Below are 20,712 nucleotides of genomic sequence, written 5' to 3'. Positions count from 1 at the left end.
TTCAACAATTGGTTGATGTGGATAAATTGGCCATATGGAGTTGAATAAACTTTAGATCGTATAAATAATTTATTTATGCTTTTTTGAGAATGTAGATAATTTATCTATAAGCTGAAATAATTATCTACGCTATATAACAAGCTCAGATAATGTATCTATGTTTATTAGTTTGTATAAATAAGGTATCTATATCGTTTAGAAAGCAAAGATAATGTATCTATGGTATTTAAGAAGCATAGATAATTTATCTACTATAGTAAGATAGCATAGATAAGTTATTTTTTCTTAAAAATGGCTTAGATAATTTATCTATACTGTTGAATAAAATAAATAATTTATCTATGATATTTTCACCACATAGATAATTTATCTACAAAACATAGATAATTTATCTACGTCATTTTGAGGCCAGAGATAATGTTTAATCACTGTCCAAAAATTAATTTTCAAATTTTTCACATAGATAATTTATCTACATTATCTAGATAACATAGATAATTTATCTATGCCATTTTGAGGCCATAGATAATACTTATTCACCGTCTATAATAATTTTTGAATTTGCACAGAGTGTTTAGAAAGCGAAGATAATGTATCTACGTTATCTAAGGAACAAAGATAATTTATCTACTATACTAAGATGGCATAGATAATTAATTTTTGGTTTTATGAACGCTTATATTTTATCTACGCTGTTGAATGGAATAAATAATTTATCTACGTTATTTTGGACTACGTAGATAATTTTTCGAAATTATCTAGATAACATAAATAATGTATCTACATTATTTCGAGAGACTAGATAATATATATAAAGATCATATATAGTCTATTTGCGATGTTCGGATAATGTATATCATTTATCTATGTTTTTCAGACAACATAGATAATTGTTTATAAATTTATCTAAAAGATAAATATGATACATGCGATTTTATAATGTATCCACATCATTTAAATAGCATATAGAATATATGTACATTATCTAGATATCATAAGTAATTTATCTAGATTATGTAGATAACACAAATAAAGTATCTACATTATCTAGATAGGGTAGATAACGTGTTAACTTTATTTAGATCACGTCTAGGTGATTTATATACTATTGATTATTTATTGACACTATCTGTGTAATATAGAAATTTTTATCTACATTATCTAGATAACATAGATAATGTATCTATGCTAATTTGAGATCATAAATAATGTATTTACATTCTTTTCAGGCTAAAATAATATTTATTAATATTGAAAAATTATCTATAAATTTTTAGACAATTTGTTTAAAATATCTAATTTATCTATATAATATAAATAAAGTATCTACGTGATTTAGATAACATAAATAACTTATTTGACGTCACAAAAAATATCCAAGTTATATGAATAGCATATATAAAGCGTCTAGATTATCTGGATATTATAAATAATTTATCTACATTATCTAGATAATATAAATAATGTATCTACATTATCCAGATAGCATAGATAAAATGCTTGACTCATTTAGATAACATCTGTGCTATTTTATATAACATGTTTTATATATTGACACTATCTGAATAATATAGATAATTTATCTACGTTATCTAGTTGACATAGATAATGTATCTATGTTATCTAGGTGACATAGATAATGTATCTATGTTATTTTGTGGTCATAGATAATGTATTTACTACATTTTGAGGCCATAGATACATTATCTACCTGTAATTTCAGGTCACAGATAATATTTATTAATAGTGAAAAATTATCTAAAATTTTTTGGACAATATTTATAGAATATATAATTTATCTATATAAAATAAATGAAGTATCTACTTGAATTAGATAACATAGATAACTTATTTGGCGTCACAAAATTCTACTGATGGACTTAGTATGGAATTTTGACATTTGATACCGGCTAAGAAACCTGTAACGTGTACATCAGGTTTCAAATTTCAACAACTACACCTACACCACCCTCAAAAAATCACCTAATGACGTTTGAAGCCATAATAAAAAAAAAAAACAATAACAACAAAATGACAATGGTCACGTAGAAGAATAGCAGCATTCCTATGGAATTAAAAAAAAAACAACAACAACAAACCGTTGTAGTAGGGAGTATTAAATTATCTATTTGTTCGAAACGCTCCGTTGACTATTCATAGTGCAGAAATATTCTAACACGTTTGTTGCTATTAATATAACAACAATAAGCATGAAATAAAAGTTAATTGTTTTAAAATATTTTTTTCAAAAATTTCATCATTTTACAAAATAAAAATAATATTAAAAAAAAAAAATAAAATAAAAACAAAATTCTGTTTGACATGCCTGCCTGCCTGTGCATAGTCATGGCGTGAGAAATGCGCCGCATCTCTATCTTTTGTCAATTCTTTGTTTAGATTTTTATTTATTTTCGTCTAGGTTTGTCATCGAAAAATATTTTTATTTGTCGACACACAGCCCCACAAACCTATAATAGGGGCGAAGCAAATAGTTTGTCTCGGTCTCGGCAAATATCGTTGCATTTTATTGCCGCCACATGAGACGACGACGACGACAACGCTTTGTTTGACGCAATGCATTTATTTTGCAATTCGTAATTAAGTCTTTCTGATTTTATTTTATTGCATTTCATTATTACAACGAATGAGCGACCACCGAACGACAGACAGGCAATCAATCCGACAGATAGACAATAGAGTATGTTTTTGTGAAATACTACTGGGTACAGTTTGGTTGTCACCATTGTTTGAAGACCCAATCTTCCGCACATAGAACCACACACACACTCTGCTCTGCACACTCCCTTTCCTTCTCTCTCCCGCACTTTGCACATTTTTTGCTTTAGATTTTCTGAGGGGGTTCTGCGTTTCCTTTTCGAAACCAATTGATCTTTTTTCTTGTCTATGTTGTTGTGTTGATTTTATGTTTGTTCGACAGACCGATCGTTGAACAAAAATGGCAAGAACAAGAATAATATTTACATTTATTTATCAGCCTCATAAATATTTGTAATTAGTAATTTAATTTTATTTACAGACCATAAATGGGTCAACAAATATTTAATTAAATAAATTATATAGATAAATTATCTAGATAATGATAACCTGGAATTTATTTATGGAAAACACTCAAAAATCATTATCCCCAAACTTATTTTCAAACAAATTCATGATTTATCAATGTTTATTTAATTGTAGATAATTCATCTACATTGTATAATATACTCAAATAGCATAGATAATTTATCTACTTTACTTGGGAAAACCTAGATAATACATTTACATAATTTTTCCATCACAAATAAGGTATCCAACCTATTTTAGAGAGCATAGATAATTTATCTAGATAAAAATAATTGTTTTGCTTTATATATTGATACATGTATTCTTCTGACCATTAAAACTAACAAATTTATCACTTATAAAAGTTTATTTAATTATAGATAATTTATCTACATTTTATGATATATACAAATAGCATAGATAATTTATCTACCATACTTGGGAGAACATAAACACTGCTGCTACATAATTTTTCGGTCATAAATAATGTATCTAGCCTATTTTAGAGAGCATAGATAATTTATCTAGATAAAAATATTTTGTTTTTTACATTATATAAACATATATTTTCTCCTGAAATTTACAATAAGTAAATTTATGATTTATCAATGTTATTTAAAATATTATAGAACATAGATAATTTATCTAAGTTTTGTAATGTAATCATATATCATTGATTATACATCTACATTCATTGGAATAGCATAGACAATGCATCTACATCATTTTTCGATCATAAATAATGTAGCCAACCTATTTTAGAGAGCATAGATAATTTATCTAGATAAAAAATATTTATTTTTTTTACTTTATATAACATATTTTTTCTTCTGACCTTGACAACAACAAAATTCATGATGTATCAATGTTATTTTAAATTTTATAGAACATAGATAATTTATCTAAGTTTTACAATGTATTCAAATATCATAGATAAAAGATCTAAATTATTTAGGAGAGCATAGATAATGCATTTACATTATTTTGAACTCATAAATAATGTATCTAGCCTATTTTAGAGAGCATAGATAATTTATCTAGATTATCTAGATAATTATTTTGCTTTATGTATAGATATATTTTTTCCTCATGTATAGATATATTTTACCACAAGCAAATTTATTATTAATCAATGTTATTTCAAATATTATAGAACATAGATAATTTATCTAAGTTTTATAATGCATGTAAATATGATAGATAATACATCTAGATTCATTGGAATAGCATAGATAATGCATTTTCATTATTTTTAACTCATAAATAATGTATCTAACTTGTTTTAGAGATCATAGATAATTTATCTAGATTGCCTAGATATTTTTTTTTGCTTTTTATATAGATACATTTTTTGTCTGATGTTTACCACAGCAAAATTCATGATTTATCAATGGTACTTTAACTATTATATACCATAGATAATTTATCTAAGTTTTAAAATGTATTTAAATATAATAGATAAAACATCTACATTCGTTGAAATAGCATAGATAATGCATTTTAATTATTTTTAACTCATAAATAATGTATCTAACTTGTTTTAGAGAGCATAGATAATGTATCTAACATTATCTAGATAATATAACATTATCTAGATAAGTATAATCTTTATTTCCCAGCACAGACAATTTATCTACGTCATTTAAATGCCTTAGATAATTTATCTACGTCATTTAAATACCCTAGATAATTTACCTGTTTCATGTAAATACCTTAGATAATTTATCTGCATCATTTAAATACCATAGATAATTTATCTAGATCATCATATTTTACTCAGATAATTTATCTAGGTCAACAAGGTCGTTTAGATAATTTATCTGGTTCATTTAGGTAACATAAATAATGTACCTACGTCATTTCGATAACTCAGATAAATTATCTAGATCATTTTGAAGGCTAAACAAATTATGTGGTTATTCAATTACCTTAGATAATTTGTCTACGTTATAAAGATAATTTATCTAAGCCATTTACATATTCTAGATAATCGTATATAATAAATATAGACCCTTAGAGATACGTCATCTGGATCATCTAGATAACTTAGATAATTTATCTAGCAATTTTAGATAGTTTTTTTATACATACATTTTAGATAGTTGAAATATTTTTTATAGATAATTTTTAGATAAAATTACAGCTCTTAAAAAATATTATTTAAAACATCGAAATATTGTAGATACACTATATTATTTATATACTTTTTATAGCGACATTAAAATTATCTAAATATCGTAGATAATTCTCCAGATATTTTTTCGAACTTATAAATACATTTTTTACCTTCAAAGAATTATATAATTGCCTTAGATAAATTATTAAAAGAATTTAGATAATAAAAAAAGTACCCAAATAATCTCAGATAATTTAAAAAATTATTTCAGATAAATTATCTATTCTATACTCTCGATCTCAGAATTTTGTAAATTATCGTGAGAACTCATTTCGATATACCCAAGCTACCCTCACAATGCTGTAATTAGCACCAATATGGTGCTAATGGAGAGCAACAGTTAACTTCAGAGTATTTCTCCCCTCTCCTTTCACTTCATATTTTCCCATTTGTTTTTCTCATCAAATTTTCGGAAGTTGGGTAATGCAATAATAAATTACAAATATGGAGCCCCGCCATATGTTTCCAGTTTTTTTTTTTGTTCGAACTCCTCACCCACTCCTTTCCCCCCACCCCCTCCCATATTGGAAAATAGCTACTTGAACAATACTGTTTGTTTATTTTTTACCAAATGGTGTCAATAGACTTCTTCTTTTGCTTTTCATAAACAACTACTCTACCATATGCTGCTGCTATTGGTACTCCTCCACAACCGAAAAAAACAACAAATTGACACCAACGCTTATTCACTCTCTCCCTCTCCCCGCTCTTCTCTACGACCACACGACAACAACTACTCTACATTCGTTTCAATAATGTGTGTCATTTTTGACGACGTCGACGACCTCTCATTTCGGTACAAAAAAAAACCAAAACAAAACAAACGAAAACACAAACGTTCACACACATTTTTATTATTATTGTTTAAAATTTGTTGTTGTTGTTTTTTTTCTTCAAAACAAAGAAAAAAATATAAACAAAAAATTACGACGCAGTTAAGTTTAGTTTTTTTTTTTCATTCATTCACTTTTGCCACATCACACCATGGCATGCCATGCTGTTGATGTTTGGAATGGTTGGTGGTGAGAAAGGCTGAAGAAACCGGTCAACATTATTTTTGTTATTATTTTTTTTATTGGTGTCGTTGTTGTTGCTGCTTGCTTGCTTCTCTATTGCAGACATAAACAATGAGTCCAAATTTGAAGTGTTTGATGTTTGTGTGTGTGAGGTATTTCTGTCTAACCGTTTTTTAAACGGTCAAAAATATAGTAAACATCTTTTTTTCGTTAGGAAAGTAATTGCTAAATAATAGGGTTGCCAATTTTGTGGGGGATTTTTTTAAAGGGTCGATTTAAAAATTATTGAAATAAAAAAAATAAGAGTCGAATTAAAGAAGGTTAAAAAATTGTTCGATGTCGATTTTCAAAAAAGATCGCTTTTATCAAGAAACGACTTTTCCCAAAAAAGTTGATTATTTTTCGAAAAATTTGATTTTTTTCCACCGAAAAAAAAGGATAATTAAAGAAAAATATTTTTTTTTTCGAAAGAATTGTCGATTTAAATGTAGGACGAATTTTTTCAAGAAAAAAAGTTTGGGATTATTTTGAATATTAAATTGGTCGGATTTTTTTAAATGTAGGACGAATTTTTTCAAGAAAAAAAGTTTGGGATTATTTTGAATATTAAATTGGTCGGATTTTTTTTAATTGGTCAAATCTTTTTTTTAATTGTTTGATTTTTTTTTCGTTAGAAAAGTGGATTATTTCCAAAAAAATTTTAATTTTAAAGTTATAAATGGTCGATTTTTTGGTTTAAAAACATTTTTCGATTTTTTTCCATAAAATTGGACGAATTTATGTCTAAAAAATAACTTCGATATTCTTTAAAAAAAATTAGATTTAAAAAAATTGGTCGAATTTATAAATAAGGTCGAATTTTTTGGTCGAATTATTTTTTAAAATTGGTCGATTTTTTCAAAAAAAAAAATATTCGCATATTTTTCGCTTCAAAAGTCACAAATCACATTTATTTTTGAATAAAAAAAATTGTAAATTTTTTTAATGTTTGATTTAAAAAATTTTTCAGAAATTGGTCGAATTTTTTCTAATTTTTTTTCAAAGAATGGTAGATATTTTTCCCAAAATAAGTGGTTATTTTTTTAAGATTGAAAAATACCGATGTTTTTTTTTCTAAAAATTGGTCGAATTTATGTTTCAAAAAAATAACTCATAGAGAAAATGGACAATTTTTTCCAATTAAAATTGGTCGATTTTTTTTTTTGTTTAAAAAAAACACAGATGTTTTAAAAAAAAAACAATTATTTCTCAAAAAATTTGGAATTATCTGCAAAAAAATCACATTTATTTTTCAATAAAAAAATCGTCACTTTTTTTAAAGTTTGAATTAAAAAAAAATTATCGTTAAAAAAATATTTGGCGTTTTTTTTTTAAGAAAATTGGTCGAATTTTTTTCAAACAAAATGTAGATTTTTTTCAAAGAATGGATCGATTTTTTTTCCAAAATAAGTGGTTAATTTTTTTAAGATTCTAAAAATTGGTCAAATTTACATTAAAAAAAGTTCCAATTTTTTTTAAAAGAAAATGGGCAATTTTTTTTTTTTAAATTAAAATTGGTCGAATTTTTTTCGTTTTAAAAAATTACAGACTTTTGTCAAAAAAGTAAATTATTTCCCAAAAAAAAAAATTGGAATTATCTGCAAAAAATTCATTTTTTGGGATTAGAAAAAAATTGTTGTGGATTGGATGGAAATATTTTGAAAAAAATTTCCAATTTTTTTTTCAATTAAAAAATAGTTTAAAAAAAATCGATTACTTCTCAAATAAAAATTTTAATTTTCTTAAAAAAATTTTCGATTGTTTTTCCAGAATATTGGACTTATTTTTTAAACTGGACGATTTTTTTTTTAAATTTAAGGTTTTTTCACAATGCAAGTCCATTTTTTATAAATAAATTTAAGAACTAATTGTATATTTCCTTAAAAAAATGTTCTTTACAAAAATTTACATTTTCAAAAAAAAAAAAAAAAAAAAAAAAAAATGGTCGAATTTTTTGTAAGAAAAATTTGGACCCCATAATTTTAGAGAATTAATGGTCCAATGTCAATGAAACATAAATAAAAAAAAAATTTTTTCTACGAATTTTATTCCCAGGGATATTGATAAATTTATAGTCTATAATACCCCCCTAACTATAGACTACAAATTTTGCAATATCCCTGGGGATCAAACGTATAAAAAATTATAGAAAAATACCCAAAAAAATATTTGGTCGGTTTTTTTTGAAATTTAAATATTTAAATGTATTCTTATGTAATTCTAAATCAACAATTAAATTGTAATACCTAATCCCAATAATCGGTCAAGTATCTCCCTCCCACCACCATCAGCCAAACCACTCTCTGCTATCACACAAAAGCCGAACAGGAACAGTAGTAATCGTAGTATTTTTTATTGTGGAAAAGTTTAATGAACGTGTAAACAAAGGGAAAATGTCCCCCTCCCCTTGCCTTCCTTACTTTTCCCCATTTTATTTACAAAAACCTGCAACTGCATCACACTTGAAATTTTCTCAAGTGTTTGTTTTTGTGTGCATTGCGTCAAGAATGCGCCGCAGCAGAAGTTTGAATGACGTCGGCAAAAATACAATTTGAAAATAAATGTGAATGATTCACTGGAAAATTAGATTACAAATAAATTGATTAGAAAAAAAAAGACTGAAACAAATTTCCCAAAAACTTTGAAAAAAATTGAAACAAAATTGTAAACATTAAATTGGGAAACTGACATAGGGATTGATGGGAGCGGGAAAAAAGGAAAATTAATTATAAATTTCGAATATTTATAATTTCACAATTTTCGTTTAATTTCAATGTTGATTTACTGCCAATGAAGGAAGTGAGGATTGATAAGAGAGAATGAGCGAAAGTGAATTTCATCATAGTCTGATTGATTTCTAAAGAAAATAATTTATTTATTTGAATCGATAAACAATAATTTAAAAGGAAGTGATGTACTGTACAAACAAATCACATCTAATAGGGTTCACAAGGTTGAAAGTGTTGCCATTATTATCGGCTTTGTTATTAAATTCAAATTCTCTTTTTATATCCGTTATTTTAAAGAGGAGAAAAATGAGTGGCTCTCCTCAGAGAGTAACATGAATTGTTTAGAGAGATAACGGCTTTTATCACCCACGTCTAATTTGATGTTATGACTTACATCTTAAATGTGGCCGTGTGTCACCATATGATTATATGGCGTCTTTGGGTTATCATTCCCATTTACATTAATTGTCAAGTTATTAACTAATTAGTATAAATGTTTAAATTATAATAATTAAAATTTTTATTAGCATTTATTATTACAAAAAAATAATTTATTATAAATTTGTTGTTTTTCTTTTATTATTTTTTTCTGTGACCCATTTTAATGAATGAGTTGTGGCGATGTGTGCTTGTAGTATGACGCAGACTTGTATTTGTTGGCGACTTCGATTTTTTTACGATTTCATATTTACGTAGTAATTTCAAATTTTTTGTGTTGAGTTTTATAAATATAGATGGATTGATATACGCAGTAAGCGTGTGTATGTGGGCGTGAGAGTGTGCTCGATAAATTAATTTGATTTAATCAGGAAAAAGGAAATGCTAATATATTTAGAATGTATAGGAGAGATAAAAAATAATAATCTTAATATATATAAGAGCTTAGTGTTAAGTGAGTGACTGACTGACAGATCATCGCCCAGACGAAATGGCTAAAGCTAGAATCTTGAAATTTTGGGTGAGGGCCACTCTTGGTCCAAATTTGACAGATAAGGCTGGGTTTTTGGAAATTCGTACTAGAACGGTCCGAAAAGTACTAAAAAGTACTAAATGTGATACCATATGTATTTGGCGAATCGGTAGAGCTAGAACTCTGAAATTTGGTTTTGGTGGTCGTTGATGAATTGCAGGATAGATGTACCAAAGGGTTTTTGGAAATTCGAAATATAACTATCTGAAAAGTACGAAAAGTTAAGATGTAGGTTCCATTTAAAAGGAGATCGGTTTGAATGCGTGTGCTCATGTGTACGAAAAGTACTATATGGTACTATATTTGGTACAAATTTAATTTATACTAATAAAAGAGTATGTGATTGACTGACTGACTGATTTAACGATTCATCAACGCCCAGACGAAACGGCTGAAGCTAGAATCTTGAAATTTTAGGTGAGGGTCACTCTTGGTCCAAATGTGACAGATAAGGCTGGGTTTTTGGAAATTCTAAAAATACTAGAACGGTACGAAAAGTACTAAATGTGATACCATTTGTATTTGGCGAACCGGTAGAGCTAGAAATTTAAATTTTTAATGAGGGTCGCTGATGAAGTGCAGAATTGTAGAGAGTTTTTTGGACATTCGAACTGTAAGTATGCGAAAAGTACTAAAATGTACTAAATTTGGTGCAATTTCGTAGCATGTGAAGGGATTGAGCTGAAAACATGAAATTTGGAATGCGAATTAGGGTTGAGATATAGGGTTTATTTAAGGAGATGATTTTGAAAGCGATTTTGTGTACGAAAGGTACTATATGTTACTATATTTGGTGCAAATGTATTTTGGTGGTACAAATCGAGCTCTGGAATCCTGAAATTTGAAATTAACATTACCGTCGGAGTGGGAGGAATGGGATATGTACGTAGTTTTGGAAATTTTTTACTGATGTATACGAAAAGTACTAAATCGTACTACAATTGGTACAATTTCGGTTTGGATGAACCGATAGAGTGGAAACAGTGACATTTTGAGTCCGGATTACTTTAGGGGTGTAGGATTGGGGGTCAGGATTCAGTTTAAGCAATTTATATTCAGAGGTACTAAATGGTACTAAGTTTCGTACAATTTGAATTGTGTGGGTGAACCAGTAGAGCTAGAGTCATAAAATTTGGAGTCAGGATCACTGTGGAGGTGTAAGATCGAAATATGTAGGAGGTTTTAAAAATTGTTACTAATTTGTACTAAATTTTGTACAATTGAACCGATAGAATTGGAATCCTAAAATTTTTATTTAGGATAACTGTGCGGATGAGGGTTTAGGTTCAATAGGAAGTTTTGGAAATTCGTACTATTGTGTACTCAATTTGGTACAATTTGAATTGTGGGTGAACCGATGGAATTGAAATCTTGGAACTTGGATTTAGGATAACTGTGGGAGTGATGGTTTGGGGTATGTAGGAAGTTTTAAAAATGTTTACTAATGTGTACTAAATTTGGTGTAATTTAAATTGTGGGTGAACCGATAGATTTGGAATTCTGAAAATTGGATTTAGGATCACTGTGGAGGTGTAGGTTTTGGGTTAAGAAGAAAGTTTTGGAAATTGGTACTACTGTGTACCAAATTTGGTACAATTTGAATTGTGGGTGAACCAATAGAATTGGAATTCTGAAACATGGTGTTAGGATAACTGTGGGGATGTGGGTTTGGGATCAGTAGGAAGTTTTGGAAATTCGTACTAATGTATACTAAATTTAGTACAATTTGAATTGTGTGGGTGAACCGATAGATTTGGAATTCTGAAACATGCAATTATGATCACTGTGGGGGGTGTAGGATTGGTGTATGTAGACAATTTTGGAAATTCGTACTACTGTGTACTTAATTTGGTACAATTTGAATTGTGTGGATGAACCGATAGAATTGGAATCCGGAAACTTGGATTTGGGATCACTGTGGGAGTGGTGGTTTGGGGTATATAGGAAGTTTTGGAAATTCGTACTATTGTGTACTAAATTTGGTACAATTTGAATTGTAAGTGAACCGATAGAGTTGGAATTCTGAAACTTGGATTTAGGATCACTGTGGGAGTGATGGTTTAGGGTATGTAGAAAATTTTGGAAATTCGTACTATTGTGTACTAAATTTGGTACAATTTGAATTGTGGGTGAAGCGATAGAGTTGGAATCTTGAAACTTGGAGGTGGAGGTGTAGGTTTGGGCTAAGTAGGAAGTTGTGGAAATTGGTACTACTGTGTACTAAATTTGGTACAATGTGAATTGTGGGTGAACCGATAGATTTGGAATCCTGAAACTTGGATTTAGGATCTCTGCGGGGGTGTAGGATTGATGTATGTAAAAATTTTTGGAAATTGGTACTACTGTGTACTAAATTTAGTACAATTTGAATTGTGGGTGAACCGATAGATTTGGAATCCTCAAAATTTGAATTTTGAATCATTGTAAGGGTATAGGATCGGGGTATGCAGGAAGTTTTGTTGTTGGATGTTTGAGGTGGGTACTCTTGGAAGTAATGTGTACTAAATTTGGTACAATTTGAATTTGGAAGAACCTGTAGAGCTCGAATTATGAAATTTGGTACTAAAATTGTACTCAATTTTAATTTAAATCATGTTTAAAAAAATGATTTTTTAAATATTTTTTAAAAACAATGATTTTTATAAAAATATAATTTTTAATAATTTTTTATAAAAATATGTTTTCAATGATTTTTTTTTTGTTATAAAAATATTTTTTAAATGAGTTTTTTTTATATATTTTTAAATGATTTTTATAAAAAATATTGTTTATAAAAAACATGATATTTTTAATATTTTTTTAAGAAAACATGATTTTTTAAAAAAATATTTTTGGAATGATTTTTTTATAAAAATTTTTTTAAATATTTTTTTTAAAAATATTTTTTTTTAATTTTTTATAAATAATTTTTTTAACTATTTTTTTATAATAATCGTTATCAAAAGGTTTTATTCTTAAAAAAATCCTAAGATTTCAATTGAATTTTTTAATAGAAGAAAAAATCTCTAGAATCCGATCACTTATTTATTCATCCCATATAAAAATAAAAATTTTATAATATTTATTTATTTTATGGTATTTTTGTTTTGCTCGTTGTTTTCGTAGATAATTGCATTTTTTTGTTATTTTTTTTTTTGTATTACCGTTGATGCAGAAAGTTGTTTACCTTGCGTTTTATTTATTTATTTTTTGATAATGTCTTGTGGTATCTTTATTTTGTTGATGACGGTTGGTGGTGGTCACCTGCTCAGCTCACCGTGGTTGGGGTAGGAGAGAATTTTGAAATTGATATTTCGATGTTAGTCTAGGTGTACAGAAAAATGTCTCTTTGTTCCATGGTATTGGTCTAATTTTTTTTAATTTTTATTTTTTTTTTGAATTTTTATTTTGTTGTTTTGCCCCGGCATTATTGCTGCTGCAAACCGTCTGGACATCATTTATTATTTTTTAGTTATTTTTTTTATTTACTTTTATTGTCATTAATAATCAAAATAAATTTTTTTCTTTGTGTTCTCAATTTTTTTTCGCGTGCATTTTTATTATCACCTTTAATGGTGGCAATAATATTTTAACAACAAAAAATTAAGGTCTTTGACACCCACCAAACAGTTGAGGTTGTGGCAAATTTCTTTGTGAAATTCGAAATCGCATTTTTTCTCAGGGTCTGGCCAGGTTCTTCTGGAAGTAGTATAATCTTTTACTTTTTTTTTTTTTTTTTGTTAAAAATATTTTAAATAAATTTTTTGAATTGAATTTTTCCTGCTTTTCAATATGAAGTCGTTTTAGTTTCGGTTCAAGTCTTTTCAGTCTTGTTTGGTTTTGCTTTAAATTTCCATTACAATGGCTTGCTTGCTGGTCGCCCTTTTTTACGCTTTAACTAAATCGCGCTACGCTTTAATTATTATTATTTGTATACAAATATGGAGGTATGGCTGTGTGTGTATACACTTCAAGGCCATTACAAAAATAAATACCAAAAACAAAAAAAAAAAAAAAAAAAAAATGTAAAAACGCCAATATTTTTATCAGCCAATTTTGTATTGATTATTTTTGAAAATCAAAAAATCCAAAAATAAAAAAAGTCGACGACCGCATTTCTCTCTTATCGCTCTCCCTCTCTCTCCACATATCTCTTAATTCCGAAATATTTAATACATTTGTTTTCTAATTATAAATTATTGTGACATTTTATTGTTGTTGTTTTTGCTTTTCTAATCCGTGTTCCATTATTCACCTGTCCATGACGCAGTGATTCTAAGAATTTCTAAATTTATTTATTTATTCAATTATTTATTTTTGTCAATTTTTTTCTATTTCCAGAATCTTGGATCGAATTGAGTACAGCTGCCACAATGGCCGGCGTTAAAAGTCCAGACAGAATAACACCCTTGCCCTTTGCCAACGGTGAAGAATATTTACGTCTGTTGCGTGAGGCTCAACGTGAATCGAATCAATCCAGTCGAGTGGTCTCATTGGCTAGCTCACGGCGTGATACGCCCAGAGACAGGTAAGAGACAGGTTCCAAAACACCCTAGAACAAGTAGGGCGGAGCTTTATGTGGGGGGTTATACCAAAACGAGGACCGATATATATATGGTTTTTGGCCATTTCTGGTGTAAAATGTATCCAAAATCCGCAAAAAAAAAGTTGCGGTTATATGGTAGCTACCCTGAAACTTGGGTCGATATTTATAATTTTTGGTAGGAGTTTTTGACACCCAGCAAGAACCCAGAATACCGAATTATAGCCCAATACGGATGCAAAACGTGACCAAAATCCCCAAAAAGCTAAAATTGGGAGGTACTGCTGTATGTGGCCTATACTAAAACATGAACCGATATTGATGATTTTTAGTAGAAAGATTTGTCAGCCACATAGAACCCAAAATATCAAAATAGACCCGATTCGATTGAAAAACGAGTCTGAAATTCCAAAAATAAAGAAAATTTTGGGGCTATATCCAAACATGGGCTGATGTTTATTGTTTTTGGTTGGGAGGTATGATACCTAAAGATAATTTAAAATATGAAATTTGAACCAATTCGGTTGAAAACCGTGTCAGAAACCCTTACAAATTTGAGATATTCAGGGTACTTTTACGGGAGTTATCCTAAAAATGGAACAATATTGATAATTTTGGTAGGAATATTTTTCAGCCTAAGAGAACCCCAATTATTAAATTTCAGCAAATTCGGTTGAAAACCGTGTCGGTAATCCTTAAAATTCGAAAAATTCTGGGGTACTTTTGTACGGGAGTTATCCCAAAAAGTGGACAAATATTGGTAATTTTTGGCAGGAAGATTTTTTAGCGTAAGAGAACCCCAATTATAAAATTTGAGCAAATTCGGTTAAAAAATGTCCTTGAAATACTCCAACTTCGGAAAATAAAGGGTACCTTTATATGGGAGCTATCCTAAAAAGTGGACCAATATTGGTAATTTTTGGCAGAAAGATTTGTTAGCCTAAGAGAACTCCAAATATAAAATTTCAGCAAATTCGGTTGAAAACCCTGTCGCAAATCCTTAAAAATCGAAAAATCCGGGGTACTTTTGTACGGGAGTTATCCTTAAAAGTGGACCAATATTGGTAATTTTTGGCAGGAAGATTTTTTAGCCTATGAGAACCCCAATTATAAAATTTGAGAAAATTCGGTTGAAAACAGAGTCGGAAATCCTTAAAATTCGAAAAATTCAGGGTACTTTTGTACGGGAGTTATCCTAAAAGGTGGACCAATTTGGATAATTTTTGTTAAGAAGATTAGAAACCTTATGAGAACCCCAAATATCAAATATGAAAAAAATCGATTGGAAATCGAGACCAATCTCCTCAAATTCCGAAAAATGCGGGTTACCCTTAACCCTTAAAGATGGACCGATATTAATTATTTTTTGTTGGAAGATTTTGCAACCAAAAAGAACCCAAAATATCAAATATGAGACAATTCGGATGAAATACATGTCAGAAATCCCTAAAACATGGAATATTAAGGGTACGGTTATATGGGGTCTACCATAAGAAGTGGACCAATATTGGCAATTTTTGGTAGGAAAATTTTCCTGTCTAAGAGGACCCAATATATCAAATATAAGACAATACGGTTAAAAACCGTGTCTGAAATCCTTAAAATACCGAATATTGGAGGTACCGTTACATGGGAGCTACCCTGAAACTTATTCCAATATTGATAATTTTTGGCAGGAAGATTTTAAACCTCATGAGAACCCCAAATATCGAATTTGAACAAAATCGGTGGAAACCCGTGTCGGTAATCCTTAAAATTCGAATAATCCAGGGTACTTTTGTACGATAGCTATCCAAAAAAGTGGACCGATATTGATCATTTTTTGGTAGGAAGATTTCAGACCTAATGAGAAACCCAAAATATAAACTTTGTAGCTATTCGGTTAAAAAGTGAAGCCAATCTCCTCAAAATTCGACGGGTTACCGTTAAATAGGGGCTTCCCTAAAAAGTGGACCGATATTAATAATATTTGGTAAGAGATGTTAAACCTCATGAGAACCCCAAATATCAAATTTTAACCACTTCGGTTTAAAATATGATGCCAAAATCCTCAAACTACCGAAAATGGAGGTTACGGTTATATAGGATCGACCCCGAAACTTGGGCCGAAATTTATAATTTTTGGTAGGAGGATTTGTCACCTAATGAGAATCCCAAATATCAAATTTTAATCAATTCGGTTGAAAACCGTGTCGGAAATCCTCAAAATATGAAAAATTTATGGCACTTTTGTGTGGGAGCTATCCCAAAAAGTGGACCAATATTAATCATATTTGGTAGGAAGATTTTCCATCCTAAGGTAACCCAAAATATAAACTTTGAAGCAATTCGGTTAAAAAACGAAGCCAATCTCCTCATAATTCGACAAATTCGAGTTACCGTTATAATGGGGGCTACCCTAAAAAGTGGACCGATATTAATAATATTTGGTAGGAAGATGTCAAACCTCATGAGAACCCCAAATATAAAATTTGAACTACTTCGGTTATTAAATGTGTCCAAAATTCTTGAAATACCGAAAATTAAGGGTACGGTTATATGGAATCTACCCCGAATCTAAGGCCGATATTTATAAATTTTGGCAGGAAGATTTCAAACCCCATGAGAACCCCAAATATCAAATTTGAGCAAAATCGGTTAAAAATTGGTTCTTAATATTCTCCAAATTCGGAAAATTAAGGGTACGTTTATATGGGAGCTATCCTAAAAAGTGGCCCAATATTGATAGAATTTGGTAGGAAGATTTCAGACCTATAGAGAACCCCAAATATAAAATTTCAACCAAATCGGTAAAAAAAACTTGCCCGAAATTCTCAAAATATCGAAAATTGAGGGTAAGGTCGGTCTATGGGGACTACCCGAAGAAAATGGCCAATATTGATCATTTTTGGTAAGAGGATTTTCCAGCCAAAGAGAACCAAAAATATCAAATTTGAACCAATTCGTTTGGAAAACGCGGCCAATAGCCTCAAAAAGCAAAATTTTGGGAGGTATCGATGTATGGGGTCTACCCGGAAACCTCGACCAAAGATGATAAATTTTGGTAAGGAGATTTTCTATCCTAAAATATCAAATTACATTCAAATCGGTTAAAAAACTAACCCAAGCTCCCCAAAAAGAGAAATGTGGAAGGTCCCTTACATTAGGACTACCCCGAAACTTCGACCAATGTTGATATATTTTGGTTTCAAGGTTTTTCAGCCTAAGACTACCAAGAATATTAATTTCGATCCCATTTGTTTAAAAAAAAACGAACCCAAACTCCCAAAAAAGAGAAATTTTAAAGGTACTTCTATATGGGGTCTACTCTAAAAAGTGGGCCAATATGTATTATTTTTTCTTGGACGATTTGTGACCGAATAAGAATCCAAAATACCAAATTACAGCCAATTCGGTTGATAAACGAAGCTAAACATCCCAAATATAGAAATTTCGGAGGTACCTTTATATGGGGCCTACCCTAAAAAGTGGACCAATATGGATTATTTTTGGTTGGGAGGTTTACTTCCCAACGTGTACCCTTAATACCAAATTACAACCTAATCGCTTGAAAAATGTGCTCGAAATCGCCAAAAAGAGAAATTTGGAAGGTACCTTTATGTGGGACCTACACCGAAAATTGGACCGATATTGACTATTTGTAGTAGGTAGGTTTGCTACCCAACGAATAGCCAAAATATCCAATTCTAGCCAATTTGGTTGAAATAACGTGCTCAAAATCGCCAAAAAAAAAGAATTTGGAAGGTACCCTTATATGGGAGCTATGCCGAAACTTGGACCAATATTAATAATTTTTGGTGGAGAGATTTGCTACCCAACGACTACCCCAAATACCAAATTCCAACTAATTTGGTTGAAAACCCTGCCCAAAATCCCCAAAAACGGAAATTTTTGAGGTACCTATATATGGTGGCTACTCCGAAATTTGGTCCTATATTGATAATTTTTGGTAAGAAGATTTTCTAAGCAATGAGGACCTTAAATAACAAATACCACCCGATTCGGTTGAAAGAACGTGCCCAAAATCGCCAAAAAGAAAAATTTTGGAGGTACCTTTTAATGGGGGCTACCCCGAAAAGGGGACCAATAATGATAATTTTTAGTAGGGAGGTTCGTTAACCAATGACAACCCAAAATATGAAATTTCAGCCAATTTGGTTGAAAAAACATGCCTAAAATCTCAAAAAAGGGAAATTTGGGAGGTACCTCTATATGGGGACTACTCCGAAAAGTAGATCGATAATGACAATTTTTAATAGGGAGGTTTGTTACCCAATGAGAACCCAAAATACCAAATTCCAAACAATTCGCTCGTGTAACATGCCCAAAATTCGCAAAATCGAAAATTTGGGAGGTACTTCTATGGGGGATGCCCTTAAAAGTTTTTAGTAGAGAGATTTGTTACACAATGAGAACCCAAATAACCAAATTTCAGCCAAATCGACTGAAAAAATTTGCCCAACTTCCCAAAATCGAAAATTTGGGAGGTACCTTTATATGGAGCTTATTCCGAAAATTGACCGATATTGACAATTTTTAATAGGGAGAATGTTTGTTACCCAAGTGAGAACCCAAAATACCAAAATTCGCAAAATCGAAAATTTGGGAGGTACCTTCATATGGGGCCTACCCCGTAAAGTTCACCGATATTGACAATTTTTAGTAGGGAGGTTTTGCTACCCAATGAGAATCCAAAATACCAAATTCCAAACAATTCGCTTGTGAAATGTGCCCAGAAATTCGCAAAATCGAAAATTTGAGAGGTATTTCTATATGGGGGGATACCCTGAAAAGTTGACCAATTTTGTTAAATATCGATAGGCAGATTTTCTCTCAAAACTAATATTTAAAATATTATAAAATTTGTTCAGTGATTCATTTTTGTTTTCGTTTTTTTCCTTTCTTTCCAGCCCAAAATCACCACCAAATAGTCCAAATACAGAGCTGTGCCCCGATGAGGAACTGAAAAATGTTTATATTAATTATTGGAATAAGGTATGGATTATATTTCTTCAAATTCCATTAAATTTCAAAATAATGTAAATTTTTTTAATTTCCCCTTTCGTTTTTTTTAGACTGGCGATGCAAAAGACAATAGCGATTGGTTGGACGAATGGAACAGCCGACCAGATCAACAGCCACCAAAGTAAGTTAATTATTTTTTTTTCTTACTCAAATTTTGAAAATTTCTAATTGGATTTTTTTTCTGTTTTATTTCTTATTTTTTCCAGAGATTGGAAATTTGAACATCCCCAGAATCAACAGAAAAAGAAAACCGCCGGTTATTCTATACGCTTGACCCGTCTGGGCAAGAATTCATTGTTCTCGCGTGAAATCCTCTATTCCTTAATATTGTCAAATGTATTGTCATTGTTACTGGGAGCTGGTTTGGGGTAAGTTTTTGAAATTGAAATTTGAATTTTGGGAACTGTTACTAATTATTTTTTTCTTTTCTCTATCTCTGTTTTTTAGGTTATGGCTTAGCAAACGTGGCATTTTGTTTACCCGAGTGGTTATCGACTGAAGTGTTTTATTTTTTTATACTACTTTTTCGTTTTTTTTTCGTCTATTCTTCTTCTTCACCTCCAAAACGATTCTCGTTTGAATTTCTTTTTTATTTCTAAAAAAACAAAAACGATCTTTATATACATATATATAAAAAATACATACATATATAATATATTATATATATAATACATAAACGTTAGCTATGTAAGGTGTAATATTTTTTTATATATATAACTTATCGATAATGGAGGTCCAGGTGTTGTTAGGAGGAGGAGGAGGAGAAGGGACATGTAGTGGAATGTTTGAAAAAAAAGAAAACAGTATTGTCATCATTTTAATGGTGTCACTGATGATCCCGCAATATATATATATATATATATATATATATCCACCCTGACTTTCTGGACCTACTATGTATCTTTTTATTTTATTTTAATTACCTTTTTTTGTTTTCTTTTTATTGGTTTTGTGTCCTCACAAAAAAAATAAATCTGCAAGGGCTCAGGTTACAAAATGAATTTAAAAGAAAAATATTAGAAAATTTTCCAAAAAATCTTTTTTTAATTAATTTTTTTATTAAAAAAAAAAAATAAAATTTATAAAAAAAGTATTCCATTGTAATTTGTTTTTTTTTTTTAATTTCCATGGCCCAAATTGAATTCAAAAAAATAATTTAAAATATTTTTTCC

At 29.6% G+C, this 20,712-nt stretch overlaps 1 protein-coding gene across 1 annotated transcript in view; it reads left to right on the top strand.

Annotated features, from left to right (window-relative positions):
• Positions 1-20,066, top strand: part of LOC133338570 (BCL2/adenovirus E1B 19 kDa protein-interacting protein 3-like) — a 33,590-nt gene extending 13,524 nt beyond the window's left edge. Inside the window, exons 2-6 of the mRNA XM_061546740.1 lie at positions 14,314-14,500; positions 19,426-19,510; positions 19,591-19,661; positions 19,747-19,908; positions 19,988-20,066. Of these exons, the coding sequence (XP_061402724.1) occupies positions 14,314-14,500; positions 19,426-19,510; positions 19,591-19,661; positions 19,747-19,908; positions 19,988-20,039 (557 nt within the window). The 3' untranslated portion in view covers positions 20,040-20,066. The remainder of the gene's footprint in view (positions 1-14,313; positions 14,501-19,425; positions 19,511-19,590; positions 19,662-19,746; positions 19,909-19,987) is intronic.
• Positions 20,067-20,712: the final 646 nt, after the last annotated feature.

The sequence above is a fragment of the Musca vetustissima genome, unplaced genomic scaffold (assembly GCF_032173495.1).
Source record: "Musca vetustissima isolate MV318-11 ecotype Yass unplaced genomic scaffold, APGP_CSIRO_Mvet_v1 utg42378, whole genome shotgun sequence".
Classification (NCBI taxonomy): Eukaryota; Metazoa; Arthropoda; class Insecta; order Diptera; family Muscidae; genus Musca; species Musca vetustissima.
This window is presented reverse-complemented; position numbering and strand designations above follow the sequence as displayed.